This window comes from Jaculus jaculus, chromosome 5, assembly GCF_020740685.1.
Source record: "Jaculus jaculus isolate mJacJac1 chromosome 5, mJacJac1.mat.Y.cur, whole genome shotgun sequence".
In the NCBI taxonomy this organism is placed as follows: Eukaryota; Metazoa; Chordata; class Mammalia; order Rodentia; family Dipodidae; genus Jaculus; species Jaculus jaculus.
Genome location: NC_059106.1, coordinates 59,216,719 through 59,226,774, shown reverse-complemented (window position 1 = coordinate 59,226,774; position 10,056 = coordinate 59,216,719). Strand labels below are relative to the sequence as shown.

The following is a 10,056-nucleotide window of genomic DNA, read 5'->3' as shown; positions in this document are numbered from 1 at the left end:
GGCTCAGGGTTTAACTCAGGCCATAGCATTTGCTTAGCATGTGTGAGGTTGGACGGCCAGTACCACAAAGCAAGGAAGAAAGGGAAAAGGAAAGAAATGAGATACACATACGAGGCCCAGGCGAAGTACCTGGCACTTACCTCCAGTGGCTAATAATACCATTACTATATCTATACCATAATGGGTTCATCTGGCAGGAATGTACAGGGCAGGAATAGGGGAGTTCCCACACACTCCCAGATGACCTGCGCTTAAAGCAGCTGGGCTAATGGGCTACAGCCTGTCACTACAAGTCTTCAACCTTTGGTAATGAATTCAAGGAATGAAAAGTAGAGGAGTGTGTGCTTCGACTGGATCCTAAGTTTATTAGAAAGGCCATGGGCAGATGAACCCTGAGTTACCAGCTGAGGAAGAAATGAAAACATCCTCATCCCCCGTGGTCCGCCCCGCTAGCCTCTTGTGAACTCTGTCCTGCGGCAGACAGGAAATCTGCCAAAAAAAGTGCTCTCTGCGTCCTCTCCCTGGGGCTACCCGACCTGACTGCGGGGGCCCACTGGTGGGCAACGTGGATGCTGGTGCCTGGAGCAGAGCCGGCGAGGTGGCGTCCTTGGCTCTAGCAGAAAGTGGTTGTAGAACCCCAGTAGGATAGAACGGCACAGCGGCTTTGAGAGGACACTGGAGGCATGTGAAGAAAGCTCCAGATGGCCAATTGTGGGGGTCCCCAAGGCAGGGGGCTTCGAAGCTGCTCAAAGGGATCCTTGGCCACACAGAGCTGCAGTGTGATTCAGCGCCCCTCTGGGACTGTACTGGCTAGTTCTGTGCCCAGAAAGGCAGGTGGATCTTGTTAAAATCCATGGTGGGTGAAGCCATGTTTTTCCTTAGAAAAGGAAGTTTGTACAGTGCATGGATTTCACCCAGCAGAGCTTGAGCTGCTGCGAGTCCGTCCTGGGGAAGGAGAAGGCACTTCACACCCTTGCTGGGGTGATCCAGGCTGGCTGCTTCCCGGCTCCCTTGGGACCTCAGCTCACTCTGGTCCCATGACTCAGGCCTGCTTCCTGCGGGAAGGATGCTGCCTCCATCAAGATTGTCTTCCCTTTGGTTCACAGGGTGGTGGACGGCAGCTTCCTCACCCGCCGCTGGGCCAAGATAGATGATTCAATTGGCTTGAGCTGGGGAGTGGGCTTGGAGCTGTTGATTGCAGAGTATGTGGCTGCCATGGCTCCCTGAGAGAAGGTGGGAAGTGAACCATCAGGGTAGCCCAGAGGGATGATCCACAGAAACGTTAACTGTCCCCCCTCCCCCAGGTCTAGCTGACCCCACCCAGGATTCCAGAGCCCACCCAGCCCACTATTTCCAGCGGTGGTCGCGGTTTCTGCCTGGGACAGGAGAGCGCTCTGACACTGCTCATCAGTCTGGGGCTCTCTGATGGCAGGGCCATCTTTTGCTTGGCACCTGGCACACCACACACTGGCCTGGGTCTCCCCTGCCACATCAGTCCCTGCACAGCAGTCCCCGGTGGCCATACCCACCTTTACAAGCTGGAGGTCTTGATGGGACAGCTGGCTCTGGGGAAGCTTGTCTTTCTGGGTGATCCATGGGTGCTGCAGCACCTGCTTAGCTGTGAGGCGCTGGTGGGGGTCCACGTGTAGCATCTTGGACACCAGGTCCTAGGGTCACAAAGGGTAATGGGGTGATGGGAGGGGCAACAAGGGAGTAGACAGCTGTACCCAGCTGGTGGGGCATAGGAAGGCAACTATATCCAGCCATCTCTGGCTCAAAACCCTGCCCCTCGCTCTGTAACACACTCTCCACAAAGCCATGAAAAACAAGCATGCCAACTGCATAATCTTACTCTGAAAAGGTAGAGGCAGAAGGATTAGGAAGTCAAGGTCATTCTTGGCTATATAGAGTTTGAGGCCAACCTGGGCTACTGAGATTCTATCTCAAAAGAAAAATAACAACAACACACACACAAAAACGTAAAACAAACAAAAAACCCAACTGGGCTGGTTTAGTGGCTAAGGCGCTAGCCTGTTAGGCTAAAAGGACCCAAGTTTGATTCCCCAGGACCCACATAAGCCTGAAGCACAAGGTGGCACATGCTTCTGGAGTTCATCTGCAGTGGCTGAATGGTCCTGGTACACCAATTCTCTCTATCTCTTTCTCTATCTGCCTCTTCCTCTCTCCCTTTTTGCCTCTTTCTCTCTCAAATATAAATAAAAATTCTATCTATCTATCAGTCTATCCATCCATCCATCCATCCATCCATCCCAGCTGTGGTGGCGCACGCCTTTAATCCCAGCAATCAGGAGGCAGAGATAGGAGGATTGCCATGAGTTGAGGCCACCCTGAGACTACATAGTAAATCCCAGGTCAGGCTGGAGAAATGGCTTAACAGTTAAGGCATTTATCTGCAAAGCCAAAGGACCTAGGTTTGATTCCCCAGGACCCACGTAAGCCAGATGAGCAAGAGGCACACACATCTGGAGTTTGTTTGCAGTGGTCGGAGGCCCTGGCGTGCCCATTCTCTGTCTGTCTGTCTCTCTCTTTCTCTGCTTGCAAGTAAATAAAATTTAAAAAAAGGGCTGGAGAGATGGCTTAGCAGTTAAGCGCTTGCCTGTGAAGCCTAAGAACCCCGGTTCAAGGCTCTCTGTCGCTCTCAAACAAATAAATAAAAAGTAAAAAAAAAAAAAAAAAAAATTAAAACAAAACAAAATTAAAACAAAAACAAGATCTGGGCATGGTGGCACATGCCTTTAAACCCAGCACTTGGGAGGCAGAGGTAGGAGGATCACCGTGAGTTCAAGGCCACCCTGAGACTACACAGTGAATTCCAGGTCAGCCTGAGCAAGTGAGACCCTACCTTGAAAAACCAATTAAAAACAAACAAACAAACAAACCAATCAAACAAACAAAAGTCCCAAACCTGACTTTCTGCTAATCAACTGAGTGTCCATGCCCCTCTTAGAAATTAGGACACCTGTCTGCAGGCTGGTGTGAAATCGTTGCTATTCATGGAGGGCTCAACCCCGGGCCAAGCAAAGAGGTGCCCAGTAACTAGAACCTGCTTTACATGTGGACTGAGGAATTGAACCTGGGCCATCAAGCTTTATAAGCAAGCACCTTTAATCACTGGGCCACTTCTCCAGCCCAAGAATGTCTTCTGCACTCCGCGGGCTCTGCTTCTATCTCTGAGCACACTCACACAACGGAGGGACTGGGATCAGGCAGCACTTTGCACTACACAGGGCCCAGGACACACAAGAGCCAGTGAGTGACGGACCACCAAGTCACCCGCACAAATGGGGGAGGGCTTGTGTCTGGGAACCTTTTCCTTGACATAACAGGGACTTGTGAACCATTCTACTGAGGAGAAAGAGGTTAAAGGAAGCACATTTTATGAACTGCTGAAAAGTTCTCTGATTTAGGCTGGGGAGGAGACTCAGTGGTTAAAGGCTTACAAAGCCTACCAGACTGGGTTCAACTATCCAGTGCCCACATAAAGTCATTCATTTTCAGCAGCAAGTGATCCTAGTACACACACACACACACACACACACACACACACACACACACACACAAGTGCATGTGCACAAATAAAATCTGTTTTGTTTTGTTTTTTTAAGGTAGGGTCTCACTATAGCCCAGGCTGACATAGAACTCACTATTGATCCTCCTACCTTTGCCTCCCAAGCATTGGGATTAAAGGCATGCACCACCACACCTGGCTGTACAAATAAATTTAAAAAAGAAGAAGAAAAAAAAAAAAAACGTCGTAGGTGGAAGTCTGCTGCCCTTCTCCAGGCATTCCAGACTTACCTTGGCTGTCTCTGAAACTGTGTTCCAGTTTCCCCCACTGAGGGTAAACTTCCCACTGCCAATCCGGGTCAGTATTTCCTCCGGCGTGTCACTGGGCCCGTTGGCAAATGGAGTGTATCTAGAGAAAAGTCCACAGAACCTGGGTACAGCATTTGGCCTCCATGCTGGGCCTGGGGGTCGGGTGGGAAGGACTGCCGGCTACGAGGTGGAGTTTCTATAGGTAGGACTGACTTTCTTCCACCAGACAAATAGCAGGGCCAGAGGAGGGGCCAGGCTGGGCACTTACCCTGCCAACATGGTGTAAAGCAGAATGCCCAGGCTCCAGATGTCGCAGCCCTCGTCATAGCCCTGGCGCTTTAGCACCTAGCAGAGAGGCAGGGGGAGCGGCTCAGGCGGAGGGCCCACAGGAAGTGACCGCACATTCCCCAAAAGGGTAGATAAGGGGCTGGAGGGGTGGCTTGGCGGTTAAGGTGCTTGCCTGCGAAGCCTAAGGACCCATGTTTGACTGTCCAGATCCCATGTAAGTCAGAAACAAGATGGAAGAGTGCAAGGCTGCACATGTGCACAAGACGGCACATGCGTCTGGAGTTCAAATGCAGTGGTTGGAGGCCCTGGCATGCCAACTCTCCCTGTCTGTCTGTCTTTCTCTCTCTCTCTCTCTCTCATACACACACACACACACACACACACACACACGCTAAACAAGAGTCCCTTAGTACCTGGATCAAGGTTATGAATACTATAGTCCTGGACAGCATGGGGCCCCTGAAAGCAAGCAAAAGACCTCCTATTGCCCCCCTCCCCCCTCACCTCAGGTGCCACGAAGTTGGCGGTGTAACAAGGTGTCATGAGGAGCCCATTCTCGGCCCGTAGCTGCTTGGCGAAGCCGAAGTCGCAGATGCGCAGGCACTCGGGGTTCCCTGACTCGTCCACGTACAGAATGTTGCTGGGCTTGAGGTCCCGGTGCACGACCTAGGGGCGGAGGGCTGGGATCAGTCTGCGATGCAGAAGGACTGGCGGCTCAGGTCAACTGCCAGAGCTGAGGAGGGTACACAGATAGGCACAGGCAGAAGGAATCTGGGGGGAAGGAAAGGGGCTGAAATGCAGAACCCACAGCCGTGTTACTGCCGACTTGATTTTGTTGTTGCTGTTTGTGGAGCATAGCAGGGCATGGTGGCACACACCTTTAATCCCAGTACATGGGAGGCATAGGTAGGAGAACTACTGTGAGTTTGAGGCCACTCTGAACTACAAAATAAATTCAAGGTCAGCCTGGGCTAGAGGGAGAACACACCTCAGAAAAAAAAAAAGGGGGGGGGAGGCTGGAGAGATGGTCTAGCAGTTAAGGCATTTGCCTATGAGGCCTAAGGACCAAAGTTTGATTCCCCAGGACTCAAGTAAGCCAGATGCACAAGGTGGCGCATGTGTCTGGAGTTCATCTGCAGTGGCTAGAGGCCCTGTTATGCCCATTCTTTCTGTCTGCCTTTATTCTAACTCTCTCTCAAATAAGTAAATAAATAAAATATTAAAAAAGAAAACGTAAAGCTGAGCATGACAGGGTGCTTGTAATACCAGTGCTGAGGAGATGGAAAGAGAAGGATCAGTGGGCTCACTGGCTAGTCTAGCCAACCAGTGAGCTGCATGTCCAGTGAGAGGCCTGTCTCAAAATAAAGTAAGATAGGCGGCTGACGAGGAGGTGGTTCAGTGGTTAAAGGTACATGTTTGCAGAGCCTGATGGCCTGTGTTCAGTTCCCTAATACCCAAAACCAAAAAAGATGGGGCCGGGATGATGACTCAGCATTTAAAGGCAGTTGCTTGGAAAGGAGGCCTTAATACACCCTTCTCTCTCATAAGTAAATAAATAAATATATACACATATATTTATTTGAATGTTATTATTTGTAAGCAGGAGTGAGAGAGAGAGAAAGGGCACACTAGGGCCTTTTGCCACTGCAAATGAACTCCAGATGCATGCGCTGCTTTGTGCATATTGCATATGGCTTTATGTAGGTACTGGGGATTTGAACCTGGGCTGTAAGACTTGCAAGCAAGCACCTTAACTACTAAACCATTTCTCCAGCCCCCTGCCAAAATAAATACGTATTTGTTTTTTGGAGGTAGGGTCTCTCTCTAGCCCAGGCTGACCTGGAATTCACTATGTAGTCTCAGGGTGGCGTCGAACTCATGGTGCTCCTCCTACCTCTGCCTCCCAAGTGCTTTCATTAAAGGTGTGCGCCACCACATTTGGCTCTAAAAATATTTTTATTTATTTTTAATTTTTATTTATGAGAGGGAGGGAGGGAGAGAAAGAAGCAGATAGATAATGGGCATGCCTGAGCCTCTAGCCACTGCACATGAACTCCAGATGCATTTGCCATCTTGTACATCTATCTTACATGGGTCCTGGAGAATCAAATCTGGGTCCTTTGACTTTGCAGACAGGTGCCTTAACCACTAAACCATCTTTCCAGCCCACCCATTTTTTTTTTTTAAATGAGAGAGAAAGAGAGAATTGAGGTGTGAGAACCTCCAGCCACTGCAGTCAAATTCCAGACACGTGCGCCACCTTGTGTGTCCGACTTACAAGTCTTGAGGCTTTGCAGGCAAGTGCCTTAACTGCTAAACCAACTCTCTAGCCCCCCCCCCCCAAATATTATATAAAAACAGAAAATAAATGATGAACTTGGGGCTGGAGAGATGGCTTAGCAGTTAAAGTGTTTGCCTGCGAAGCCTAAAGACCCAGGTTCCATTCCCTAGTACTCACGTAAGCCAGATGCACAAGGTAGCACATACACCTGGAATTTGTTTGTGGTGGCTAGAGGCTGTGTTGCGTCCATTCTTTCTCTCATAAATAAATCAATAGTTTTTTTAAAAAAGAGAGAAGATGAAGTTGCTCATATGTTGTGTAAATTGTGAGGTCATGAGGTTAAAGACAGGTTCTCTACTGAGGTCACAACTTAAAGCTATTCTTCCTGGCATGATGGGGATCTTAAAGAAACAACCAAGAAAGAGACTGGGGGTTTTGGAAGATTTTACATATTAAATAAAAACCTGCTATAAGCTGGGCATGGTGATGAACACCTGTCCTTCCAGTTTTTGGGGCACTGAGGCAGGAGTATTACAAGTACAAGTCGAGTCTTGGTGACAGAGTGATAACTTGTTTCTAAAACAGGGGCAGGACTGGATATCCATGGCCTCACAGTGCCTGACACTACCTGCATAAGGCCATTGTAAGAGGAGGAAAAGATCAAGACATCAAAAGTAAAAGAGAGACTGATTGAGATGGGGAGGGGGTATGATGGAGAATGGAGTTTCAAAGGGGTAAGTGGGGGGAGGGAGGGTATTACCATGGGGTATTTTTTATAATCATGGAAGTTGTTAATGCCTGGTGGTGCACTTCTTTAATCCCAGCACTTAGGAGGCAGAGGTAAGAAGATGGCCATGAGTTTGAGGCCACCCTGATACCCTGAGACTACATAGTGAATTCCAGGTCAGCTTGGGCTAGAGCAAGACCTTAACCTTAAAAAAAAAAAAAAAAAGGGCAGGGGTGGCTGAAGAGATGGCTTAGCAGCTAAGGCACTTACCTGCAAAGCTAAAGGACCTAGATTCAATTTCCCAGGACCCATGTAAGCTAGATGCACAAGGTAGCACATGTGTTTGGAGTTGGTTTGCAGTGGCTGGAGGCCCTGGCATGCCCATTCTCTTCCCCCTCTTCTCTGCCTCTTTCTTTTACTCTCTTTCTCTCTCAAATATATAAATAAAAATGAAGTATTTTAAAAAATAAACAAAACAGAGCTGGGCATGGTGGTGCCTTTAATCCCAGCACTTGGGAGGCAGAGGTAGGAGGATCACCATGAGTTTGAGGCCAGAGTAAATTCCAGGTCAGCCTAGGCTAGAGTGAGACCCTACCTCAAAAAAACAAAAAAACAAAAAAATAAATAAATAATAACAATGAAATAAAATAAACAAAACAGGTTCTAAACTTCATTTGCCATCAGGAAAATGTAAATTAATGCCACAATGAGATGCCACTCCCCACCTTATCAGAATGCCCTGCAACTTAAAAAAATAATAACACACAAATGATTTGACTTGAATCTCAAAACAAAACAAAACAAAAAAAAAAAAAGAAAAATTGAGGGCTGGGAGATGGTTCAGTCATTAAAGGCACTTATTTATAAAGCCTGTTGGCTGGGGTTCAATTCCCAGGACCCATATAAAGATGGACACAAAAAATTGCACACGTCTGGCATTTATTGACAGGCAAGAGATCAGCATATGCCCTGACACACATGCATGCAAACAAATAAGTAAAACCATATGTATTTTTTTCTTTTGGTTCTTCAATATGGGGTTTCAATGTAGCCCAGGCTGACCTGGAATTCACTACGGGGTCTCAGGGTGGCCTTAAATGCACAGTGATCCTCCTACCTCTGCCTCCTGAGTGCTGGGATTAAAGGCGTGTGCCACCATGCCTAGCCGTACTTTTTTCTTTTTCTTTTTGATTTTCAAGGTAGGGTTTCATTCTAGCCCAGGCTGACTTATGTAGTCTTAGACTGGCCTCGAACTTAAAGCAGTCCTCCTACCTCAGCTGCTCAAGGGCTAGAATTAAAGGCATGTGCCACCATACCCGGTAGTAAAAACAAAACAAAATAAAAACATCTAAGAAATAAATAAAAAAATAAAAGTAAGATAATTGAAAATACCAAGTGCTGGCAAGCACCAGAATGTACATACACTTCTTTTAGGAGTTTAAGTGGTAAAATCACTTTGGACAAATGTTTGGCAACATGTGCTAGGGATGAACATATGTATATACAATCACCTAGCAATTCCACTGCGAGATGTACAACCAACATAAAAACATACACATATTCCCCACAGATGACTCGTCTGCTACAGCGACACTATCTGTAACATAAAATAACTGTTACAACCCGGGGTCTATTATGAGTGGAACAAATCATTTGGTCATGTTCCATTGATGCAGAATTCTTTCCACAAACAGGAATGAACGAGAGAACTAGAGCCCCACAACAGTCTTTAATCCCAGCACTTGGGAGTCAGAGGTAGGAGGATCACTGTGAGTTCAAGACCACCCTGACACTACAGAGTGAATTCTAGGCCAGCCTGGAATAGAGTGAAACCCTACCTCGAAAAGTCAAAAACAAAACAACAAACAAACAAACAAAACCTGATGGCCTGAGTTTGATTCCCTGTATCCATGTAAAGCCAGGTGCTCAAAGTAGCACATGTGTCTGGAATTCACGTACAGAGACAAGAAACCCTGGGGCACCCTTCTCTCTTGTTCTCTTTGAAAATAAGTAAATAAAAAATATTTTAAAAGGGGTTAGAGAGATGGCTTAGTGGTTAAGGTGCTTGCCTGCAAAACCTGAGGACCCATGTTCTACTCTCCAGTTCCACATAAGCCAGACACACAGGCATGCGGGTGCATGTGTGCACAAGGTGGTGCACATGTCTGGAGTTCGATTACACTGGTGGAAATCCTGGTGTGCCAATCCTCTCCTTTCTCTCTTGCTTTGACTCCCTCTCATAAAAAAAGGGAAGTCTGTTGGGCTTGCTTCAAAAAAAAAACAAAAACAAAAACAAAAAACAAAAAACTGAAGGGACTGGCCTCAAGCTCACAGTCCTGCCTCAGACTCCTTAGGGCTGGGATTACAGATATGTTCATCCATCTGTGGCTTTTTCTCTCTCTTCCTTTTTTTTTTTTTTGTTGTTGTTTAATTTATGTATTTTTAGAGTGCTACAGATGGAACCCAAAGTCTTTAGCGAGCTGGGCAAGCACTCCGCCACGGAGCCACATTCCTGGAGGGGGAACTTTAACTGGTGCTCGGCGAGAACAAGCCAGGTCAAAGCAGCACATTGATTCTGATCTGACGTTTAAGTATTAAGTATGTTTGCACTGGCCACTTCAGAAACCAAAGCCACTTCACACAAGACCATTAAAAACACATGTGGTGGGCTGGGAGCTGGCTCGGTGGCTAAGAGTGCTTGCTGCTTAAGCATGAGGGCTCCGCAGGCTGGGGACTGCCAAGTTTGACTCCCCAGAATGCACATAAAAAGCCAGGTGGCCGTGCATGGTGTTGCACACCTTTATTTAATCCCAGCACTCAGGAGGCAGCAGTAGGAGGACCACTGTGAGTTCAAGGCCAGCCTGGAATTACAAAGGGAGTTCTAGGTTAGCCTGTGTTAGAATGTGCACCTATCTCCAAAACA

At 47.5% G+C, this 10,056-nt stretch overlaps 1 protein-coding gene across 3 annotated transcripts in view; it reads right to left on the bottom strand.

The window, feature by feature from the left end:
• Nucleotides 1-340: 340 nt before the first annotated feature.
• Nucleotides 341-10,056, bottom strand: part of Rps6ka1 (ribosomal protein S6 kinase A1) — a 46,406-nt gene continuing 36,690 nt past the window's right edge. For all 3 annotated transcript variants that reach the window (XM_045150684.1, XM_004671210.3, XM_012951872.2), the window contains 5 exons: nucleotides 4,630-4,791; nucleotides 4,106-4,182; nucleotides 3,820-3,937; nucleotides 1,530-1,667; nucleotides 341-1,223 (listed from right to left, as the gene is read on the bottom strand). In XM_045150684.1, the coding sequence (XP_045006619.1) occupies nucleotides 1,101-1,223; nucleotides 1,530-1,667; nucleotides 3,820-3,937; nucleotides 4,106-4,182; nucleotides 4,630-4,791 (618 nt within the window). In that variant the 3' untranslated portion in view covers nucleotides 341-1,100. The remainder of the gene's footprint in view (nucleotides 1,224-1,529; nucleotides 1,668-3,819; nucleotides 3,938-4,105; nucleotides 4,183-4,629; nucleotides 4,792-10,056) is intronic.